Here is a 24,951-nt window from a genome sequence, read left to right on the forward strand (position 1 = left end):
GGGCATATTATTCTGCATCTGGGGCGTTTTGCCCCGATAGATTGGAAAGCTTGCAATTTAGTCAATTATTTTAATAAAATTATGGCGTTTTTGTGTAACAGTAATTACAAAACAAAGTAATGGCAGTGCATTACCAACTAAATAGTGTATCCAACTGCATGAACGATTTGTTGTTTGTGATAAACATAGCTACAATATTGACGATGTTTCTTAGGGGGGGGGGGGGCGTATTAAACCTGTTTACCCTACCTTTCTAGGAGAAAGGCAACAATGGCTTCATATTGCTTCCTTGGGGAACACCTAATTGATTGGTGAATTGCGATGAAATGCTTGAACCAAGACTCACATGAAGAACTCAGTCAAGTGTCTCAACTTTTTTAAAATTTATTGCTTATCATATTGAAATAATATTTTTCGGAAACAAAACGTGATTTAAAAACCTAAATTAATCCACCTAGCGGTCAGACCCAGCCTTCTTCATTCAAACTTTTATTTGTAGAAATAGATTCACATGAATGTTTCAATCCAATGAATGTATATTCACTCTTTAGGTTCTAAAATATTGATGTTGTAATCTATCCATATAAAAATGCAGTCCGGTCTGTATGATCCATGAAATCCAGAAAACTACTGAACCGATCGACGTGAAAATTTGTATGTAGAGGTTTTTGGTGCCGATAAAGGTTACTATGATAGTTTGAGACCCCTCCCTCTTCTGGAAGGAAGGGGTCCCATACCAATGAAACACAAATTTCTGCACAACTCAAGAACAAACCAAGCAAATTAAACCGAATTTGGCATGTGGATGTTTTAAGAGATAACAAATATGTCCATAACGCCCCTATCTATTCTGGAAAGCAGGGGTTCCATACAAATGAAACACAAATTTCTGCACATCTCGAGAACTAACCGCATAAATGGAACCAAATTTAGCATGTGAATGTTTTTAGGAGTAACAAATAAGTCCATAATGGTTCGACACCCATCCCTTTTCTGGAAGGGAGGGGTTCCATACGAATGAAACACAAATTTCTGCACATCACGAGAGCTACCCAACTAAATGGAACAAAATTTGGCAGGTGAATGTTTTTAGAGGTAACAAATATGTTCCATAATCGACCTAAGGCAACATTTTGGATTGTAAGATGGCAACTTCCGGTTTCTAGAAAACAGCCAAAAATGGCCGATTTCTACCCAATATAATAATATCCGGATCTAGAATGATACACAGGAGCTAAAATCGACCACAGATACAGATCCTTAGATGGTGACTCCCGATATGGGTGTTATTCGATCATTTTCGGCTGTTTCCCAGGAACATGTGCTCTAAAAGAGGGAGGGGCGTCGAACCATTATGGACATATTTGTTACCTCTAAAAACATTCAACCAGAATGACGCTCAGAGGCCATAAATTATCTTAAATACCATTTTGAAATCCAAGATGGCGACTTCCGGTTTGTCGAAAACAGCCCAAAATAGCCAAATACCATCCAACATGAGTATTTCTGGAACCAGAATGATCGATGAGCTAACAATTGACCTCAGGCACCATTTTGAATTGCTAAATGGCAACTTATAGGCAACAGTCGGAATGGACCGAATAATACTCAATATGGATATTTCCATATTGAGAACATTTTGAATTTAAAAACGATCACTTTTAGTTTCTGGAAAATAACTAAATACCTCCCAATATGGGTATTTTCGGTGTCAGATTGATGCCATAAAATCTGCTGCAAATGACCGAATACCACCCAATATTAATATACTCAGAATTAAGGCGATGTACAGAAGCCAAATGTCGAGGAAGTTGTCAATTCGATAAAACCAATAATTTCAAACGATTTGTTATTTGACTTTGATCATATCCTATGACCGATTCGTCGTGCATTTGCAGACTTTAAACATTTCGCAAGGAATCAATGAATTTGGAACGTTCAAATAGTACGATACCACATTTGAATTATGTTGAGGCCACATATATCGACCAAAGCAGGTCTTTGAATTTCTTTTCTTTCCATTACTTCTGAGCCACATATCAAATTGTTATGAAGTTTGTTATTTGTAAGTTCGAGAAATGACTCGTTCGTATGACACTAGTTATGTTCAAATAAGTCACGTAATCTTTGAGATAATAGACTTTCGTTGTTTTATTAACAATTTAAGACATAACGGTTGCTTAATTCCGAGTACAGATAAATGAAATGGGAACGTATAGGGCAGCCAAACCTAAAAACCACGTGTTCAATCATAATTCATCAGTTAACTCATAACTAGCCCGGATATTGTTCAAATCGGTTTTGTAGTTTTTAAGATAACGAAGTTTCGTGATTTTCACATTCCGATACATTACAGTCGAGGTTACAGTCCGATCACAGCAAAATTCAATAGGGTGCTATGAGGCAGCTAGACCTTTCATTTGACACTAATTTTGTGAAAATCGGTTCAACCATCTCTGAGAAAAGTGAGTGAGTTTATGTAGTCTTCGGAATATGTTTTTTTCATAGCTGGATTTCACATTTTTAAACATAACAGGCAAAGTAAAAACCCGTTTGAAAAAAAAAACAAAAGGGCCTTATGGGGCAACCAGACCCTCCATATGACACTGATTTTATAAAAATCGGTCCAGCCATCTCTGAGAAACATGAGTTAGATTAAATAGTCTCCAGAATATGTTTCTTTCCATAACTTCTGAACCTCAAGTTCAATCTTCATAAAATTCAAAAGTTAAGGGTTTTTTAGGTTGCTCGTTCATTTGAAATCAATTTTGTTCAAATCGGTTGTGTAGTTTCTGAGATATTGATGTTTCGGGACTTTTACATTTTGATACTTAACCTCTAAACTAGAAATCCGATTACAACAAAATTCAATAGGGTCTCATGGGGCAACTAGACCTCTCATTTGCAATTTATCTCATTAAATTCAGTTCAGCCATCTCTGAGAAAATCGAGTGAGATTGGGAAAGCATTACACACACACACACACACACACACACACACACACACACACACACACACACACACACACACACACACACACACACATACATACAGAAAATGCTCAGCTTGTCGAACTGAGTAGAGTGATATACGACATTCAGCCTTTTTGAGCACTTTTATACCTTTAGTTTTTGCAGTGATTGCTATACCTTTCTAGGAGAAAGTGTAGCACGCCAAAAATCGTCTAGAGACGATGGCGTACTAAACGTTTCCACACTCTGAATACTCTAAAAACCAGGGACCTCCATTCCGCACTTGATTTGACGAATGAGCGATTTAAGCGCCACCTCTAACGAGGATCGCCCACCAAGCTTTAGTTACCCGGTGTGAGACCTAACCTCAGGTAGGTTTTGTTGCTATAGGATCAAAGCAGCCCGGCTGTCCCCAAAATCACCCGCGCTAGTCTTACTTGATCTCATTCTCTTTAACGACCATAAGTCCCTTATTCCAACCGAATCGTATATGAGCGAAGCTCCCTTTGAAAGCTTCCTACCATCATCATGGGGGTTTTCTCTCTCTCTCTCTCTCTCTCTCTCTCTCTGTCAGCGAACGTAATACCGTTTCAGTCACTTTGTTGCCCTTTTGAGCCAAATCTAGCACAAGCGCTGCGGGGGCCTAGTGTGGTTGGTAACGTCTCCGCCAACCACGCTCGACGCCTGGGTTCGAATCCCACCGCCGACATAGGTGTCGATGGTTGTGAGGTGGCGTGATCCACTCACAACCAACCCAAACTGGTCTAGATTCAATCCTAGCCGACACCGGGAGATTTTCTGAGGCGAAAAATCTCTGGGATCACGCCTTCCATCGCATGAGGAAGTAAAGCCGTTGGCGCCGGTCCGTTAATAAACGGGTCGTGAGTTAGGGTCCTGGGTGTGGAGTCGCCTCCCTGGGCGTCGGTGATTGGCCACAACAGTGGCGGAACTAGACCGACGGAAAATAAGCGAGAATAAAAAAAAAAATAGCACAAGCGGGGTTCTAAACCTAAAGCGATACGCGTGAGCTGAGATTTTCCAGGGAGCTAGTAGGGTAGTAGTAGGGGTAGTAGGGTAGTAGCGTAATATTTTAAGCAATGATTTAAATACATGTTTACAGATTCATTCACAACACTTATTTCGGTATCCTAATCTACAATGGAACTTTCCTAGCTATATGTGCGTGTCTTTCCCTAGCTATACGGTCCGGACTATTGTCTTTCGCCGAACAAAACATTATTAATATTTGCCCGCAGGCGCTTGTCTTAGCCAAATTCGATTTTAATTCTCATTGATCGGCATTCTTAAGCCGACGGTCGCATGTGCACACGGACAATAGAAAGAGCTCTGGTACTTGCAGCTTACAGGCCTGTAGCAATACTGCTGGTTGAAATACCTCTGGCTGTACCTTACAGCGCGTGATGATAGCACGAACGATGAGCAGCAAGCAATGCGATGAGGTCTTTCTTCAATGTGTGTTCTCTGCTGCTGATGCTATCCTAAGCCACCTAGCAGGGTGGACTCGATCCTGGCAAATTAGCGTGATCTCATTGATCGTCTGATGCGGGCGCGATGGTGACGGCGCGGCCCTCTAGCCCAGTTGATGGTTGGGCGGTAATTTGCATACCGTAAACTCAACGGTAAAATGCGGCGACGGTCGATTGGCTAAACTAAAAATAAAAAGCCGTCGACCGGCTGTTCGATTCGAATTAAGACACGCACTTCCTTGCACACAGATTATATTACCTTTTTCTTTTTATTTGACACTAAAGTAACTAGCCTAGCTTGCGAGGTTTCTATGTTGTCACTGGTTTGATATCACTGAAAAGATTTACGACGATTAGCACTCTGGAAATTTTACTATATTCAACTATCCCTACTTCGAAAACCACGGATAAAGGCAGGGCAACACTTCCGATACTGTATAGAGTTCACGGGCAAATGGACGAGAAAACCTCGAGTCCTCAGATATATAGCTTCCCGAAGTCTTTGGTATACCGGAAATACTTCACCCGAACGATTTTGAGAAATTAGTTACCTACAATCGTTCTGAAGAAGAATGCATCTCGCTCATACGGGTTCTCTCAGATCTCGCCTTCCCACTTTCCCGCTTTCCCAGTATTTTGAGGGCACGAAGTAGAACTTATCTTCGGCCTGTGCCAATTCTTTTAGCCGGTTAAAGAGCTTTCCTCTCTGGACCTCGCGTATCACAGTGCGGAATGTCCTGTCCACATGGTGGCCTATCTTTCGGGCGCAGTCTTGCTTTACTTACGTCTTGTAATTTTATAGCTGTTTAAGTATTTTACATCATCATAACTTCCCCAATATTTGAATTGTTTTGATACAAAATTGTATGTACAAATAGGTGACTTTAACAATTTATTTTAATTTTATATTTGTACAATTAAACTAGAGTCTACTATTCAATATATATATTTACGGTCCAATATAACGTACGTTAAGCCTACCTGTTACAAAAGGCAAAACGTTATTTATTGTGGGTTTAAATAACATTACCACCACGAATATGCACATGTCTTTTGTTTTTGTTAATTATTTTCGATGATTGATGTTTCATGTCGCATAATTTGTCTCAAATAACTTCAAATGCTTTTAAGATAAGGTGCTCATGATGTTCGTACGATTTTTCAACGTAATAGTTGATATTAAAACAGGTGTCCATTTTACCACCCCTGTTCATTTTACCCACAATTGCCCGTATATACATGCAAAAGTCGGATGGTGCAAAACCAGTACAAAATTGAACGTTCTTAGCGCAATTGTTGATGTAGTTTGAAACCAGTACAAGGATTGCGTGTTGGGCATAACTCAAATCATGCTCTAGCGTTTTTTCAATGTATTTGGCAGCTCCAAACCACTACACTTGAAAAGTTTCCACTGATGTTGGTATCGTCATGTTGATTTGTACTGGTATTGATAATCTTTTTGAGAAGGTTGCTCTCGTTGAAACAGTGCAACCAGCAATCAATACTGATAATTTGGATACAGACTAGATTAATGAGAACATTAACTGATCGGTTCACTTTCATGAATCCGGTAATTTAAAAACATCATTAAATCATTATAAATTAAAAAGTCATTAGGTTTGTTCAAAACATTTTGCATTTAACTATGACTCTGGTTTTGTTCATATGCATATGATTCCACGTTACTGGCAGCAGCGTCACCAAGTTGTGTGAGGGAACATGAATCGCTGACGGTGGTTTTGGCCAGGGGCGGACGAAGGCTGATTTGAGCTGCAGGCGAAAGCTGATTTTACCGCCCCCCCCTCAAGTTTTTATTTTATATGAAAGGCATTTTCTATAGACTCGAAATTTTATTAAATAGCATGTCTTGTGTTAAAAATTAAAAAATTAACTTTTCGTGCTTTCAATGTTGCAATTTTTTTAACATTTCCGTCATATCAATTTCTTGAAGCACCTGTCTTTCTATCGATATCATCGCCAAGCCACACAAACGTTCTTGCGACATGGTCGATCGTGAATACGTCTTTATAAGGTTTAATTTTGAGAAACTCCTCTTACCACTTGCAACACTAATGGGTAAAGTAAGTAAAATTCTCAAAGATACAAAAACATTTGAAAAAGTATCAATCAGTTGATTTTTTGTAATGTAGTTTAACGCATTCATTCGAGTCGTCTCAGCTGGCAACATAGGTGACAGAATAACAAGTTTTTGGTGCATTTCATGTCCATCGATGTCACACGCTTTCTTGTATGTGAGGATTTTCTGTAAATGTAGACAACTCTTCTCTAACTGATCTGTACTACAACCCATTAAACTGTGAATATCATACAAGAAGCTGAAATTGTCACTGTGATTTTTCATTAGCTGAAATCGATCCTCGAACGATGCAATAGCTACATTCAATACAGAATAGAAGAAATTCACTTTGAAAGAGAGTATTTTAGATGTAATTGGTTCATCTGACTGTTCGTATGCAAACTGTTTCTTTATCATTCTCGGCCGAATTCGTGTTTCTGTTTGAAATTCCGGATTTACTTCTAAAATGTCGGCAAGTTCTTTAGCATCGGTAATGACGCTATTAAACCTTTTTCATTTCTCATATTTTTCAAAAAGTTTTGAACGCTGCCTATCAAGTCTATAGCGATTTCTAGACTGCTATTTATTTTTTGAAGGTACTTGCTCACTAAATTGATTTCGAACAAAATTGAATGCAAAGCTACTAAACTGCATAACAATCTGAATTTTTTTTATTTTTTTGCTAGGCTTTTTGCAGTATTTCTTGCAAACGCATCTTGCTTTAGATCCTCGCTTGCTTCATATAGGGCATAATAAATTTCTTCTATATTAAACCTCAAGGGAGTGACAGCATCAATTCGACTTTCCCAATGCGTTCCACTTAGAGGCTTTACCGTAAGAGAAGTAATGTGTTTTTTGAGAACACTCCAACGATGAGTTGATGCAGAAAAGAAGTTGGAAATTTCTTGCACGACACTGAAAAAGTCTACTGCATCAAAACATGACTTGGCACCATCGTAACAACAAGATTGAGAGAATGGTTGCTGCATGGAACGGATTGATTTTTACAAAAATTGATTTTTACCAAAAAAGTTAAAGATAATAAGTTTGAGAGATTATACCAGATCTCGACGTTTCATGCATTTATAAGACCTTTTTTTTCAATATCGAACATTTTACGAACTACTTGTGCATTTTTTATCGGCCGAAAAAGTGAAACTTTGACCGCTTTGAGGCACCACTTTTCGAAGTCCGACTGAACTGAAATTTTGCAAGAAAACTGTGGCATGTGGAGTGTTAGTACAACGTTAGTGCATGAAAATGTGGATGTAGTTATTTGTGTGAATGCGCGATATTTGCATTGAAAAGTTCTGTATCACTAAGCTCCAAGGTCTGACAACGAACGACTTTCCCCAATAGCACAAAATATTACTTTTAGTAAAATATTACTTTGGTTCACGATAAAGTCTCACGAGCTCTATCGAGTATGTAGTTCGTAAAGCGACAAGACATCACCTTGCGCATCCTGCAAATTGTAGAGTAGTGAGGGGCAAAAGTACGCACGTTTTTGCAACAGAACTATTGCAAACAATTATCATAAAATTCGGGTTTTGTTTCCAAGCGGTACATGAATCTTTCGCCTTTAAAATGTATTACCAGAGTTTTTCGAATTTTGTTTGTAGCATGAGAATTTCACTTTTTAGAAAAAATACTCAGATGCGAACTTTTACCCAGCATGCGGGGCAAAAGTATGCATTTTAAGGGTCAAAAGTTCGCACTGTATGAACAGTGTATTTATTACACTATGCTCAAAAAAGTTAATTGTTTTTCGCTGATTTTGCACTGATTCTTTTTAGCTGCGTTAGAGCGGTGCCCCGAAATAATTTTCTTACTTCCGGAAATTCGGTTTTCTGGGAATATGTTTGGGTGTTTTGGTGATATATCCCAAAAATGGACCTTACAGAAGAGATTCCACTGGGGCTTCTAGAGGCCATAGAAACAAATTAATGAAATTTATTTTCGGAACCGGGGGGATACACAGAGACCCGAAAACGACTCCAGATGCCATATTAGATTCCAAAAAAGCGACTTCCGGTTTCCGAAAAACAACCAAAAATGGTTGAATACTACCCAATACTGGCATTTTCAGAATCGAATTGATGCTCTGAGATCAAAAATCACCTTCAGACGTTATTTTTAATTAAAGATGGTGACTTCCGGTTTGCGGCAAAATTCACCAAATACCACTCCATATGAGTTATTTCGGAATCGAAATGATGCCAAGATACCAGATACCATCTTGAATTCTACGATGGTGACTTCCGGTTTCCGTAACACAACCTAAAATGGCCGAATACCAATATGAGTATTTCAGGGATCGGGATGATAAACTCCAAACGCGATGTTTAAATTCAAGATGGTGACTTCCGGTTTCTGGAAAATATCCAAAATTGACCAAATACCATCGCATATGAGTATGATGCCAAGCGACCTGAATACGACATCTGACGAACCAAAAGTCACCATCTAGAATTTGAAAATGGCGTCTAAAGTCGATTTCCGGTCTCAGGGCGTCATTTGATTTTAAGATATACACAAATTGGGAGGTACTCGAACATTCTGGGTTGTTTCCTAGAAACCGGAAGTCGACATCATCCAAAATGGCGTCTGGGGTCATTTAATGGTCTCAGAGTATCATCCCGATTCCGAAAATACTCATAATACCTAGTATTCGATAACATTTTGTTGTTTTCCAGAAACCGGAAGTCATCTTTTGGAATCGAAAATAGTGTCTGGGGTCGTTATCCAGTCTCTGGACATCATCTCGATTATGAAAATACACATATTGGAGGGTATTCGACCATCTTAGATTGCTTTCTAAAAACCGGAAGTCGCCATCTCGAAATTCAGAATGGCGTCAGGGCCATTTTCCGATCTGTGGACATCATCCCAGTTGCGAAAATAAATATTGGATGGTATTTGGCCTTGTATTTTTCATTGTTTCTTTGGCTTTGGCCCCCATCTATTCCGGAAGGATCATTTTGAAAACATTTCAGCAAAACTATTAAAATGGTTCTAAGATAAGAAGAAATCATGAAACCATAATATTTCTCAGTTTCAAAGCACATCCGCATATCACTGTACAAAAACATCGTTATTAAACACATTTTCTCATTACGGTTAATGGCACTTAGTGCGTACTTTTGCCCCACAATGAGTTTTCCAACTGGTTTGAGTTTTATGACAAACATCAAATTATTTTCGACAAAAGAATTAACCCTGCAAACCACAATTATACAAGAGTTTTTTGGGCTCTGTTGTTTTCGAGTTCCTGTAGTTTCCGAATAGGTCAACCTTAGTTCCCAAAACTAAGAAAATTAGATCAAAACAGCTCAAAACACAACTTTCCTCTTAGCTTCGCCCCGTTTAAACGGAATCTGTTTACATGTGTGATTAACTGACGTTATAATACTGTAAGTTCATACAATGTTGCCAGTTTATTTTGCTCGTATGCTTCGAAAAGGCCAATGCGTACTTTTACCCCGTGCGTACTTTTGCCCCTCACTACTCTATGGTATATGCCTGGTCGCGTCGCACGTGAATGGAAATACTGCTAGTGAGAGAAAAAAATTCCTCGTAGCTTAAAAAATAAGCACACGCATTAGCCGTCTGTTTGCCGCCCCACGATGATTGACGAGCAGGCGACCGCCTGCTTCCCCTACGCGTTAATCCGCCCCTGGTTTTGGCTGCATAGTATTATAAGGGATGAGCAAGTCGTTCATATGAACCAGCGCGCGGAAATGAGTATTCGCAGTACAAGTGTTGCGTTATGCATTTCACACATTTATTGTGCGATTTTAATGCAAAATTTGTGCGAACAGGGAAGACACATTGATTGTACAATACTTAAACTTTTGTGTGTATGTATAACAAACGCCGACAAATATTCTAAAGACAATTTTAAAATTTTTTCGTCGGCAAATGTATTGTGTACAATACATTACATAAGAAAACGCACTGTTCTAGATGAGAGATATTCAAAATTTGAAAAAAATAGTAGAAGGGTGGTATCCAAGACACGACCGCATAGTTGACGTAGGACTTTAATAATTTTATATTTCCCTTTGAGGCTCTGTTTGATTTAAGCTCGTTTTACTTTTGGCTTTTGGTTAGATTTTGGCACACATGTGCCAAAAACGAGCGATTATGTCTAATCACATTTCTTGGTTTTCTTGATTATTTCTTTATGTTTGATTATTATTCTTTATGTTGCTTGATTATTTTCTTTATGTTGCCGAAGCGGATGACCGGAGTCGGTAAAACGGTTCCTGGAATATGAACGGAACATTTAGCGGTAATATAATGATCAGGATCTAAGCAGTACTAAACCTCTAAGTACTCGGGTAGTGATATCAAGTATCTAGGTCGTCAGCCTTAATTCATAAAACGACACCTCAAATGAATTGGAACTAAAACTAGTTCATTGGTGGAAATATCCATGAAAAAAAGTCATGAAAAGAGAACCGTTCATTTCTGGCATGGTTCAATCTTGGCATCAGAAAAATTCTGCCGTGTCGTGTTTGGCAAAATCGAACGGGGTCTGTATTTTGATTATTTATTTGCAGCACTCTTTTTTAGAAGAAAAAATATTCTCTTTAACATTGATGAATACCATTCATTCTAATACAGTCAATTTTCTTCAATACGCGAAATGGCAAGCTTCTATACAGACCCAAATTGAATACGATTTAGTAGAAATTAAACAATATTTATTTGTCTTGTGAAAGATGACAAACTCTCCGATCACCAAGCGGCAAAGATGTCACATAATAAAATTTTCCTGCAGTTACAAGTTCGTGGAAAAAGTAAAGTAAAGTAAAAGTATATTCACAGAAAATTTAAAATGGACATGAGAAAAACAGAGTGTAGAGTTCAAAAATAAACAACGCATTTTATCTGTACAATGAACCTGATTTATATACCTTGCTATCTGCCTCTACCGACACGTACAGAATTTTGCTGTCCCCGGTGGCGCAGCGTGTTTTGCGGCACCTAAATAATCATATTGAATTCTGATATTTGCTACTACATATACGAAACAAGAAAAAGAAGAAGACAATTCAAATGGCAATTCGATTGTGTTCCAGATCGCAAGACGATACCTACGCGTTAACGCAACACGCCCCACTGTGCGTCGACAACGGCAATGTAGTCTTCACTTGGCTTGGCTGCACACAAATGAATATCGAGTTCTACTGCGCTGATAGACGACGAGTGACCAGCGCTCTGTTCATGCATTGCTCGGTGCAGTACTGTTGCCTGTGCCAGCATGTTTTCCATCAAGACATCAGTTTTAATAACATTCTGACAGCAGAACGTTAAACTGTTTGATAGTGGAAGTGGTTACGAACTTTCCAAAAAAAGCTTCACCTTCAAGACATCAATATAGTCTAAGCTCATAGAGGCAAACGTTAGTTGACCTATTGGGACGGGAAGATTCTGTCAAATTTTTTTTGCCACTGCTATACAGGATATCACAGCAAGCAGTTGGTGTCTATTCATGAAGTCTGTGCCAGGGGTGCTCGCATGTGATTAGTACATTGTTCGTGAAAATTCGACCTTGAAACTTTTATGAAATTTCCACTGTTCAACAATGAAATGATAATGATAACTGAGTAATCACAAAATTGTCCATCATTTTATCAATCCAACGACATATTGATTATTGCAATCACTCATGTGGCTACATTAGTACTACCGTTTGAACTCTTTCATTCCAACGTTACACCTTGGTTTTAGTTTCCGCAGAATGTATCTCGATATAGAAACTCCGGATAATCGAGTCCAACCTGTAATTGAATCCGATAAGTTTAGGATTTTTGAGGACTTTGCTCTGGCTCTTTGCTATCAAGTTGCAACATTTCCATATGACAATGAACCATTTCAATACTCATAGCCAAGCAACGACAGATACTTCTGATTTGATTGGAAAAATCGATAGCAGCTCGGTGTATCCCCCGTAAAGCGACTTCACTGTATACTCCACTTCTCTCAACTAAAAGTCGAGCATCTGCATTCTACTCCGAGGTCAATTGGGAAGTTATCAAAAGTTATGTGTAAATAATATAATATCTATGGATAGAAAAGTTTGATAATAGTAAACTTTTGTGGAACTTCCCTTTTCTTGGAGAGAATTCCTTCCTTCAACTATGGCGTTAGTCCGTACAGATCTTTACTGACAAAACACGACTTCTAAAGTCATTGTGCCGAGCATGCTTTCATAACACAATGAGGAGTTCTGTTCTACCTCCACCGCATAAAATGATGTTGTTGTCTGCCCCGTTCAAATCTGATCAAATAACACTCAATTGACGCTGGCGAGTTCGAAACCATTCACTGTGGTGTGAAAATAAACAGTCTAGGCAGACTTCCTACTCATCCAGGGGCCCTTGGCAGCAGCGCTACGGCCAGAGTCGCGCCACATGGGTGTAGACCAGTCTGCTGGCTTCAGTCAGGTTATGGGTACTAGAGCAGACACGATGATTACTTTCTACTCTTTTCCCCACGGGTCGTTCCGGGTGGTTTGAATTAGCACCCAAGCGGAATGTCCTTTGGCAAAGGATCTGGCAGGTCGCGCGGGAGGAAATAAAATGTGAAATCAAATCGCATTTCGCGGTCGGCACGCAATGACAATATGAGGCTCTCCGACGGGTACAACTGGCGGGAAGTTTGCGTGGAGCTGCTGTTCGAGTCCAATTTGATTCCAATGGGATTTTCTGATTTTTTATTTACTATTTGTGCAGCGAACCAATCTAGCTAGCACTGTTTAGTTATGAAATGTTGACGCTTTTTGTTGGTCTGCGAAATTAAAACAACTGTTGTATCCAGCTGGTACAAATTAAGTTTGCTTTTCCGCCGTTGCGTGTCGAACGGCAGAAACTTGTGGTAATTTGACGTCTGAATCGAAATGAGTTAAAAGTGATATTTTATAATTTCTGGAAAATTTGAATTAATGTTGCATGTTAGCGAGGGTACTTTCTGTATAAATCGCAGAAGCCTTTTTCAACCGAAAAAAAAACAACTTGATACAAGCTACGTAAACAGGTTTCACAACACCAAAAAGTACACGCTCAAACTGGCTCGAAATTAGCTTCGGTAATTACCTCCTCTCACCCCAAAAGCCGATTCACTCTAATCGATTTGCATCGTCGCCTCAAATGGTAAGGTAATTGGGTGCTCGAGTGACGCTTCACTGCATCTGTTTCGATATTCATAGCCCGCCAATTTACGCCCTTAGACCAGCCCGCAATGGGATAACGATCGCGTCACTCAACGTCGTCATCATTGGCTTATTTTCCCGTCCGCATCAACGCGCGTTAGGCGGCTTCTACGGAGCAGGGCATGGGGCAGGACGAACTTTCTGTTATGTTCCATTCGCGGTCCAAAATGAACCCAAAATAAGCCACGTCTGCCACAGATTCCACATTTCACTACTTTGCCTCTTACCAATGCGATTATGGCATTCCGTTCTATCGCGAGCTCAGCCAGCACCAACTGCATCCATTCTCTCGCCGGGGCAAAAGTGGAAAAGTTCAATAGTTAAATATGATGGACGAAAAAATGGATTGAAAATATAGCAAAATGAAAATTGCTCAATTTGCCAACCGGGAATTGCCGACCGTTCTCTTCGATTTTTAATTCGCCAATGTAACGAGCGCCAGCTGCTCCCCCTCTATCCATCGGGGAGGTCAAAACTTTTACGATGAAAACATTGCCCAGAATGGATACCTCCGCTGCCCACTCTGGTTAGGCTTTTGAAAACATGTTGCGAACCGGTAGGCCTGTCGATTCGTCTAAAGGGCTTAATTGAATCGATTTCCACCGCAAACTTGTCCTCTGCGCGAAACAGAAACGGTGCCGATGTCGATGCTGACTGCCCCCGAACCGACAGACAGAGAACGCACCGAATGTGGTCAACGCGTGCTGAAAAAAGGCTATTTGAAAGTGAGAATAGATTTCCTCTGCTGCTGCTGTCCTGTACCTACATTGAATAGAGGACGACTGGGTGGAACATTGATGAAGATAGGACGGGTGACATCCCTGAACTAGTGTGTAGTGGTAGAAACTGATTAAGGGATCAATGGTAACTTTTAATATGGACTGAGTCGCAACAGAACATTTCAATAAGTATGGGAAATGGAGTGGAAATCGTTCGATTATCGAGTTTAATAGTTGATAGAAGTCGAATGGGGAAATAATACTGGTTGGGTTGCGTTTCGTGTTTTGATGAAATGCTCAAGGTGAATTATAGGTTCGCTGTACGTCGAGTTTTCACTTGTTTTTGGAACAATAACTATTTTTTTTCTTTAATTTTTTTTTTCAATCAATTTGTTTAGAGTTTTCTAACAATGCTCTAAAACATTCGCTAATGACTTTCAAAGATTTAAATTCCTTTTGTACGTTTGGTAGCATACCCGACTATCAATGAACTGTCATCTCTGATAAGCTGTCATGAAAACGGCAAAGGTGCAGCAAAGCTAGAAATTACACCACATTCACTTACACCGTTTTAATTTTGTTTATGTTTTACTCGATGCATGGAAATTTTGACGTTAAACGACATAGATACAATGTCGTATGCAACAAAACGACTTTCAATCTGATCAAATGTGACACACCATCTGGACGTAAATAAAACATCAGCTGCCAGAATGCCATTATGCTCAACATGGTAAATGTTATTTTCGAGCATTCGGACGAACAGATTCTGGCTAAATAAATATCTATCGGTTAAAAACAATTTTTGTTTGACGATAATTTTTAGAGACTTTTACCCGCACCTCAAAGGCGCACGATTGCAAATGTTTATTTTTGTTTTTCACATAATGGCAAGCATATACTTTAATATGAAAAAACTTCCCATTCCCAACATCTCATTCTATGAATTCAATTTCGATTGTCAGAAAACATAAGAATCCAACCGTCAAATTCCGTACCATGAAACGATACTGCACTCTGTTTAGAAGACAACTGGGCTCCAGTGTTGTCAGTAACAACTGCCTTCCATTTTCCAGTTTACGTTTCTTTGCCTGCCTGTAAAGCTACTACTCTTTTGTTTGCGCAAACCGACAGGGATATAAAATCGGAGGCATACTGATAAAATATAATGAAGTGTTACTCCATCCAGCTGAACGGATGCCCTGGCACTTTGGTAAACGATGTCCTTCAGTCCGGTCTCTAAGGAAGCAGCCAGAAGAGTTCATCCTTCCCGCTCTTCTTATTCCTTCAAGCTGGTCTGCTCGATTTATTAAATAAGAATGTAGAAAATATAATTTATTTCATATTAAAGTTTGCTATCTAAGGGACCTCTTCTTTACTCTTTTGCATTCAGTGTAAAAGCATGCACTCCTACGCCAATCTCCCATCAGCACACTACTGTGTGCACTAGTGGAAATATGTTCTTACTCAATGTTTTTTCTCTTTTCTTTTCATTCTTCCCACCGGCTCTGGTTTTCTCGTTACAGAAGGATTAGTTTCCTACAGCATCCCCAAGGGCGTGATCCGTGGGATGGAGGTCGACCTTTCGGATCGAACGTACGACGGCGAGGAAGAGGGCGATCGGCTAGTCGGTGGCCTCGGTCAGCTTGTAGACGGCCAGAAGGGAGCCGATAACTTTCGCATCGACATTCACGGTTTCGGGAAGGGTAAGTACCAGCAGAGACTTTACGCCAAATTCCGTCACCGTTCCAAACCAAGGAAGTTCGAGCTCCATTTTTCACGGTAGATGTTATAAATTGAAGGATTTATCATGTGGCATTAAAGCTGCTGAAAAGGATAAATCGTGTCGCCATGTGAGAGGGGCTTGTCCGTCGCTGAAATTGCCCTTCGAGGGGAGTGATAGTAGGTCACTGGGAATAGTGCAGTAATGGATGCTTTTATCTGAATAGTTTTTTGTGTAGAAGATAACATGCTACTTTCAATTTCTTTACCGGGCGCCGTAGCAAAAGCCGAGAGCAATTACAGCTGCTAGAAACCATAATAATGACAGTTTTCCTTTCTATTTTTTATGGCGACGTAAGCAGCCTTTTGAAATTGTGGAACTATTTTTTCGAGAAATATTTTAGTTTGTATTGCTTCAAATGCCGCTTTTAGATAACTCTTGAGAAGAATTGTTTTTAGTTTATTCATTGTTTTTAGGATTACAGAATCCTTGTTGATCAACGTTATTGAATGTATAGATAAGTCCCAATCGAGTATCTTATCATTCTCTGTCAGATTATTGGATTATTGAACTTTGACTATAGCACAATACTATCTGCATTCCTCAAGTTGTTGCTCCTAGTAACTATTCATCATCAACACCAAGTCAAATACTTCTTCCCCACACGTGGTGCAGCAGGAATCCGTCTGCGACTGTAGGAAACAATTCACGACTATCAATTTCATAGCTAAATGTCTTGGAAATTGCTTCCAACTTATCGTTCAGCATATGTTCATTAAACTGATATTGCGAAATGAAAACTTTTCCCTCCGCGTTTAATCCCACCGACCCCGGGTGGAAATCAATATCAACCACAAAATTCTAAATCTTACGAAGAAGCAGAAAGTCCCTACCCCGGTTGCCACTCGCACGGAACCCGGCAAAAATCTAATAACGAAGAGTTCGTTACTCCTTCCCGAAACGGTTGCTGCGGAAGAAATATCGCCTTTCGGTACGGATCGAAGAGCACTGGTAGCATTTCCTTTCCAAACCCCCCCGAGAGTCTGCTACCGAAGGAAGTGGCTGGAAGGTCGTTTGTGAATGATTTAGAGCGTCGTCAGCCCGACTGACTACGCCTAGTTGAGCATAGCGCAGAGCGGTTTCGAGTTGATTCGTTGGGTTCCCCTTCCATGGACTCCTTCCGAGAACGCACCGTCGAAAAACTTGAACTGCGAACCGTGACACGTTTTAATTACTTGCAATCATAACGAGCCCGAAATCTGGCGGAAAGCTGTCAAGCGTGACTTACAAAGGTGTGTGGCGATATGTCAGTGAACGGAGGTGTGTGTGTGTGGTTAGCTTAGGTTAGAGAAAAGCAGTCACCAGGACAAGGAATCTGGAAATTCCTTATTGTGGTGAGGATGGTAAATGTCAATCAAGCAGGTGGTTTAAAAAAGGTTGAAGGTAATTAGTAGTCGATGTATTTTTGATTTAAAGCTTCGATCGGTGCATCGATACGTTCCACCGCCATTTAATTTTCGGTAATTCCATTTATAATTTTAACTTCTTTGTATTATTACAGGGGAGGAAATATACCTTCAAGTTAATACCAATATACATTCCCCAAGGCTTTTAGTGACGCACCTAAAGAATGCGAAAAATTTACATCCAAATCTGATAGCCGAAATCTGAAAAAAAATCATTCTTCCCCCGCTGCAGCAGTCTGTAACCCGAATGTGTTCGGAATTATTTTGGCTCGACTATGCAGCGAGGAGATTGGCATCCTGGTTGTAGTACTAGGGCCGAACAAAGCCGCAAATTCCTCAAACTATACCAGCACGAAACTTCTGTCTCGTATCATTAAGCAAATACTTCAAATTATTGCACTAGTTTCTGGTAATGAAAGCTGGAGAAAATTTATTTTGTTTCGCACGAAGACGACGATGCGGTAATTAATATAAATATTTCAACGTTTCGAACACATGCACTTCCCAGGCGGCACACGAGATTCGAGAAAACGAACCGCCCGCCAGCTGGAGGCAAACTTTGATGCTGCCTGAACGTTTAACAATGGCTGCACTGCAATAGAGTACACTACTAATGCTGACTAATGCTCCAACATCACTTCGTTCGAGACCGAGAACGGCGGAAAAGCTTGAAGCGGAGGAAGTTTTTCACTCGGGGCAATCAGCAGTGAGAACAAAAGAAGGAAAATCGTTTTCATGTCTAGCTTTTGCCGAGAAGTTCATGCAGCATACCGAGGCAACCGCACTTCCACCGGAAACTATCCGGGTGAAGTGGGTGTGAGCCGAGCAATTAAATATTGTGTGGCAAATAAACATATTTGTCTGCTTTTGTAATTTCCATTGATTCTGTGCCTGAGGAAATGTTAAAGATTAATTGGATTGGTTTGGTTTTGTATCAATTTTGCTTGGTACCGTAAACTGGGGTGACTTTGATCACCGGGGTGACTTTGATCACTGTACCTCTTTTCTGAAAACGTGGTAAAAAAGTGCTCGTAGTGCTTGGGATTTGTCATAATCTTCACTGATTGTGTGGATATATGTTCGCATTGCTACTATTCATGCATTTCCTGCTATTTAAAGAATGTTTTTCATGCTAAAATATTATATGAAAATAATGTGTATTTTTGGCGATTTTTGTTGCATACAAACAATCGGTTCAAGCAGTTCCAAAACAACAAGTTGCAATACGTAAAGTGTTTTTAATTTGTTCCCAGATTAGTTCTTAAGATAAATAAATATTATAACAATACATTTTATTGTTATTTTTGCAAGTTTTTCTTCGAAGGCAATGTTGAGTCCCAATTATCTCCACAGCGTATTACATATTTCTTCTTAACAAAAACCCAAGACGTGAAGTAACATGCAAATTTGGACAATTTCATAAGTCATATTCCTCGTGGACTAGTTTTTGATGATTTTAAACCACCTTCTCTCTCAGTGAATAATCATTCATATATATTCTAAAAATTTTGTATGAATCTTGGACATTCGCCATTATAAACTGTTCACGTAGAATGTGAATGGCCCCCAAATTGCTTTCCATATTTATAAACTCGTTTAAGTCGTTTTAGGCTGTTCAATTTAGTGAAAGTAGCAAAGTGTTACTCCAAATTCATCAGAACAATGAAGTGATCAAAGTCTCCCCGGAATGATTATTGGTGTAAAATTTTTAGAGCATATTTAAAAACAGCAAAATTGTTGCTAAACTTTTGAAGTGGTGACTGAATCTTTTCCAATGCGTGCCAGTACTTATTTTAAAAATATCAAAGAATATTGTTTCCAGTATATTCTGAAAATATTTGAGATACAATCAAAAAAGTGATCAAAGTCACCCCAGTTTACGGTACCTGAGAGGATCATATAACTCTCTAGAACAAGGATTTGTCGCCAGAAGAAATCCCTTTAGCTCTATATGTGACCGCACTGTTGGTAAAATCACGCAGCAATTCAAGGTCTAGGAGGAATTTGGAACACAATATTATTTCAACACGAATGAGGTTATTGAGAAACCACACTGTCCGACGAAAATAGAATCCGCGGTATTATTCCAAGGGACAATAAAAAATTGAATCAAGAGAAAAATTAATTTAGTCAGCAAAGAAAGTTGAAAACAGGTAAAAAAATAACATTATCAGACTGTTATATACGTGTAAAGAAATGACTCGTTTTTATTGAAAAGAGAATACAGGGGTTATCAAAAATTCGGCACGTTTTGATAATTGTTTACTATCAGTAGTTGAGTAGGAGATGAAGAGTATTTTGACGTTTCAAAATTGACGATTTTAGTCTGTGCACGGCGATACAGATGTACTACGTGCGACTTTGTGTCCTTAAAACTTTTCACGGGGGCCGTGAAATTGCTAAAGTATTCGTTAGCAGAACAGCTCCCAGCATGCAATTTATCATAAGCAGCATCGTAACCCAGTGCACGTAGAAGATGATGCAATCATGGTCGAGTGCTTCCAAGTAGAATCGACTGCGATCCGCAGTCAAAAGGAGACAGACGGCAAAGTCGTATTTACTAGAAACGTTAAATAGAAAAACTTCTTTGGTGGCATGTACAAAAGTGAACAAACATGAGTATTTTTGATTTCAATGAAACTTTGTATTTCTTCCGAACAAGAGGGCATATGACTCAAGTGTTACTTTTGAAATGGTGTTTATGTTTTAAAGGTGGAATCTTTGAATTTTTTTACTGTCACTGTTACAATAGAAGTATCGTTTAAATGTTTTTTTTTTGCACACTTATTGCCGAGTCTCAAGAACGGCAACCACTGAGTGCTCGGTTGAAAAAAAAAAATGACAGCTATCACATTTTTTCGGAGATTTAGGTTTACCTACCTAAAATTTCGACACAGTGATAGCTCGGCCATGTTTTGTGTCGAAATTTCAGTTAGGTTGAACCAAGATTTACGATTTTTTTGTACACCAAGTTACTCCAAATCCTCGATTGGCGAAACTGAGGCAGATTTGCTTATTTATATTTGCCTTGCCTTGAGTCGGAACGGTCAAAATACCTGTGAAAAAATCATATGTCCTCTAGTCGAAAACATGCACAAAGTTTCACCAGAAACGAAAACTTCATCTGTGTTTTAATTCAGCGTAGAAAAAGAATTAACGGGGAGCATGGAAATAAACTGTTTGAATCAATTTGATGGTGGCGTCGAGTATAGATTCTGTACCCGTTGCGGAAGTGCCTGGTTGCACCCCCTCCGAAAACGTATTCAAAATTCAATAATATTCAGAAGAACACAAACATTTTCTAAACTAATTGATGTACTGCAAAGTTAAAAAAATAATTAAAATTTCACTCTTTGGGCCTTTATGGTAGCAAAATTAACTATAACTTCTTCAAAATCAATCGCTCTGATTTTGAATTAGAATCGTTTTTAACTGACAAGATCAACAAGTTATTCAGGCGACATAACCAATCTTAAAGAGTTCACAATGGGCTGAAGCTTCGGAAAACGCCTTCATTGAGCGCAGCAATACAAACTTCGTTAAAAATAGTTTTAGACACAACGCTTCTGTTGAATCCCACTGCACGACAAATGCGAGTATTTCACGTAAAGTTCTGTTGAGACCATCCTGTACTATACTATTCCTACAGCAACCATGTGTCTTCAAAATCTTGGGATTTCCATTAGAAGATCTTGTTCAAAACCTCGTTTTAGGATAACGATAGTTCTTGAACAATTTTTTTCCAATTTTTGTACATTCCAAGAAAGGGTTTTTAGGATTAATAGCTGCAGGTCCTGCCTCAGGACCTCATTGATACCTTTCCTACAAGTGATGAGTTCTTGTTTAAATTTGTCCAAACATTCGTACATCGCCACCTTTGCTTTCTCCTTCAACGTTCGATAAGCTTCCGAACTATTTCGTCGAGTATTGATTTTTTTTTTGGTTCTGATGCGTTTTGATACATACTATGGATGACTCCTAGCGCGATATCTCTCGTGCTAATGCTTCCCGTTGAATCACAAAGAAGTTGAAAAGCTTCAATGATGCCATCAAAGTTATCCTGGATAGCTTTGACTGTAGCGCGAAGTCGACAACGCTGCGGCTGCTACACGGCTGTGAAGTCCTTACAGGTTGTCAAATAATTGTACAGAGTACTCTATGTTTGTTCACACAATATTCGTTTGGTACGACGCAACAAAAAAAGTGCATTTCTCAAGCTAGACGTAAAGAATGCGTTCAATAGTGCCAGCTGGCACTCCATACAGCTCGCGGTTAGGAGCATCCATGGTGTCATTGTCCAAGATTTTAGGAAAATTACTTCCAGAATCGAGTACTAGTTTACAACACGGAGGAAGATCAGAAGTGCGAACCAATCACCGTGGGAACACCGCAAAGTTCCATCCTAGGCCCGGCGTTGTGGAATTTTATGAACGACGAAGTGTTGAAGCTAAAGCTCTCCGCGGCGATTGTGCTTTGTTGACTTTGCGGACGACATAACGTTGAAGGTCAACGGCGAGTCGATAGGAAAGGTCGAGTTGACGGCCGCGCACTGCATACGGCTGGTCGAAGACTGAATGCACTCCAGGAAACTGGAGCTAGCGTTCCATAAGACGGAGAACACGGTTTTGAATAACCGGCATCAAGCGATGGTCAGAGTCGGAGACTGGCAAGCTCACATCGTCACTAAGAGCCATGTGAACTATGTCTGTAAGAAGGCCTCAACGGCTTTAGCAGTACTATCTAGAATGATGTCGAATAACTCAGCGGTGTAGGATAGCAAGCGAGAAGCCTACGTAGTTTCTAACAGTTATCGTGATAAACTGGAAAGTGCCCAATAGGCTCATGAGTCTGAGGGTAGCCAGTGCATATCATACAGTGTCTTACGACGCAATCTGCGTCTTGTCCGGTCTTGTCATGATGCCTATCAACACCGCCCTTAAAGAGGATTCAAAGCGTTTGAATCAACATGACACAAGGGGCATACGAGGTACCAGAAAATCATTCTCGATAGTCAGATGGAAACGGGAATGATCTAGTTCCGCAAATGGTAAATAAACGCATCGACTCACTCCGAATGTATCCGGATAAATCGAGAGGTGCCTTAAAAAAGTGACCTGGACATCTCGAGTGAGGTTTGTGCAGCCGCCTCTTAGACAGTCCTGGAGCTACAACGTGTCAATCACCAACACGCTAGTAGCTACCACTAGCCAGTTTCCAGGTGGTTAGCTATGAGGTATAAAAGTGAAGATGAAGAACAAAAGCCACTTCCTAACGGAATTTAGTAGGCTCGGGTAAATTCAACCTCACTTCCTGAGCTTTGTTATCAGATGTCTAGAAGTGTTGGAGAGAGCATTAAATGACGCAGAGATAAACGGGGTTTGAAGAAAAAATTTCAAAAATGCCAAACGTTTACATTCAAAAATGGACTCTTTTCGGATGATGATGAAAAAATTATGACAGATAATTGAGTTACCATGGAAAACATTAGCTATAATAGCTTACTTGACAAAAAAAATTAGCGGCCTTGCGAGCGACCTTCCGGCAGTTGACCGGAACATTCACCATTGAGGACGAAAACATGCGTGTGGGCATGTTTCTCAGTTTTTTCTTCGTTTCATTTATACATTCCTCCTAAGAGCTGGCGCTTCAAGTTTGCCCAGAATTTCTCGATGGGACGCAGCTGGGAGACGATGGGCGGATTTGCCGACTTGGGTACCACATCGATATTCAGTCGCTCCATCACCACGGTCTCGCTTATATTGCATTTCTTGAACAACAACGCAACTTTCGGCAGCCCATAGTACTATAAATTTCCTGTTCACGGCCAGCTCGGAGCGAAAAAAGCAGCGAAAAAAGACATCCCCTTTTCCCTGGTAGGCAACTACAACAGCACCTTCTTGAGAAACTTGGTGTGTAGAACGAACTTCATCTCGGAGCTCATTTCCTACGCTAGGGAAGTGAAATACGAAGTGCCCTACCGTTGCCATTTGTGGTATCGTATTGTCGTCCATTACCGCCACTACGTCTCTATTCACCATGTGATCATCTTATTTAGCCGCTACCGCTGCATCATTGCGTGCCACTCCAAGACCAATGGACGGAACTGCCTCATCCTGACATGTATGTCCATGTTCGCCATGTACTTTTCCACTGTTTTTCCGGTTGCACCGACCTCCCGGCCGCAGCGATGTAGCAACTTTCCATCGGTCATCCTCTTCAGCATTCTCGATCGTCGGCAATCCGAAACCGGGCTTTCTTTCGATGCTCTGATAGTTGTCCAATAGTGCCAAGATGTTGTAGATGCCGGAACGGCCGTGTCCACAAAGTGCTATACGATGACCGTTTTTGACGCGGCGGGGTACCGTTCTTTGAACGCGCATACTTCTGAACGCTATGACGGTTAGAGCTACTACTGCTCGACTGCTCGAACTGTCATTTTTTTCTGCTGGCTCATGGATAGTTTCGTCAGTGCGTGTGAAGGTGACCATAGAAAATCGGCAACTTTTGTCCATTTTTTTAATGCAAACGTTGTGAACGACTTCGTCGTCTCCGTACTATTCCGGCACTTTCCACGGTGGCACAAACCTTTCCTTTCCGTCGCGGTCGTGGAGATGCAAAGGTAAACTCGGTCTTCGACAACAACGACCTAGACAACTCCTTCGTAACAACTTCCTTCCTCGCCATAACGACCGTAAGGACTAGCCGCCTTCGTTATAGATCTATACAAAGCGGAAGCTACTGAGTTGTTGTACATTGAAGATGGTAAACTAATCCCAAGTTACCATATACGCTCCCTGTGCAACTGCACTAGCTCAGATCCATCACGTAGGAGCAACTACGAAATGTGCGGTCGTCAAGCTCAAGCTCAAAGCAAACGTTGTGACTTCGTTTGTTCTCTGGTAATGTTCAAAGCACTAATTACAGATTGTATGCAAACTACTGGAAATTATGAATAATGACTAGTGAATGGCTGCTTAAGCTTTTTGGGTTCTCATTTCAAAAAGATTTTAAATGTTTAATGCATATTGATGGATATTTTTAATTTACGATTTGGATATTTTTCATTTTCTTTTTCAACCTTCTTCCATCGTGAAAATTTTGCGAAGTATACAAAGTATGAGTGACAATCCATCGGATTCTGCAGGATTCCACATTGGAATCCGAAAACTTCTCATAACACGATTCTCATTCAAGAATCCTAGTCCCATAGACAGGGCATTCCTAAGGATTCTTTTTTCAGGATTCCGTCCCACGGACGCCCACATTTCCAATGTGAGGAATCCAAGGG

The 24,951-nt window shown here is 40.0% G+C and overlaps 1 protein-coding gene across 4 annotated transcripts in view; it reads left to right on the plus strand.

The window, feature by feature from the left end:
• The window catches only part of LOC129731596 (discoidin domain-containing receptor 2), a 682,978-nt gene that overhangs the window by 479,138 nt on the left and 178,889 nt on the right, over positions 1 to 24,951 (plus strand). For all 4 annotated transcript variants that reach the window (XR_008729043.1, XM_055691707.1, XM_055691706.1 and 1 more), the window contains one exon: positions 16,001 to 16,180. Coding sequence is in view for 3 of the 4 variants with exons in the window: in XM_055691707.1 (XP_055547682.1) it covers positions 16,001 to 16,180 (180 nt within the window). In the remaining variant the exon portion in view is untranslated. The remainder of the gene's footprint in view (positions 1 to 16,000; positions 16,181 to 24,951) is intronic.

Source organism: Wyeomyia smithii, chromosome 3 (genome assembly GCF_029784165.1).
Source record: "Wyeomyia smithii strain HCP4-BCI-WySm-NY-G18 chromosome 3, ASM2978416v1, whole genome shotgun sequence".
Classification (NCBI taxonomy): domain Eukaryota; kingdom Metazoa; phylum Arthropoda; class Insecta; order Diptera; family Culicidae; genus Wyeomyia; species Wyeomyia smithii.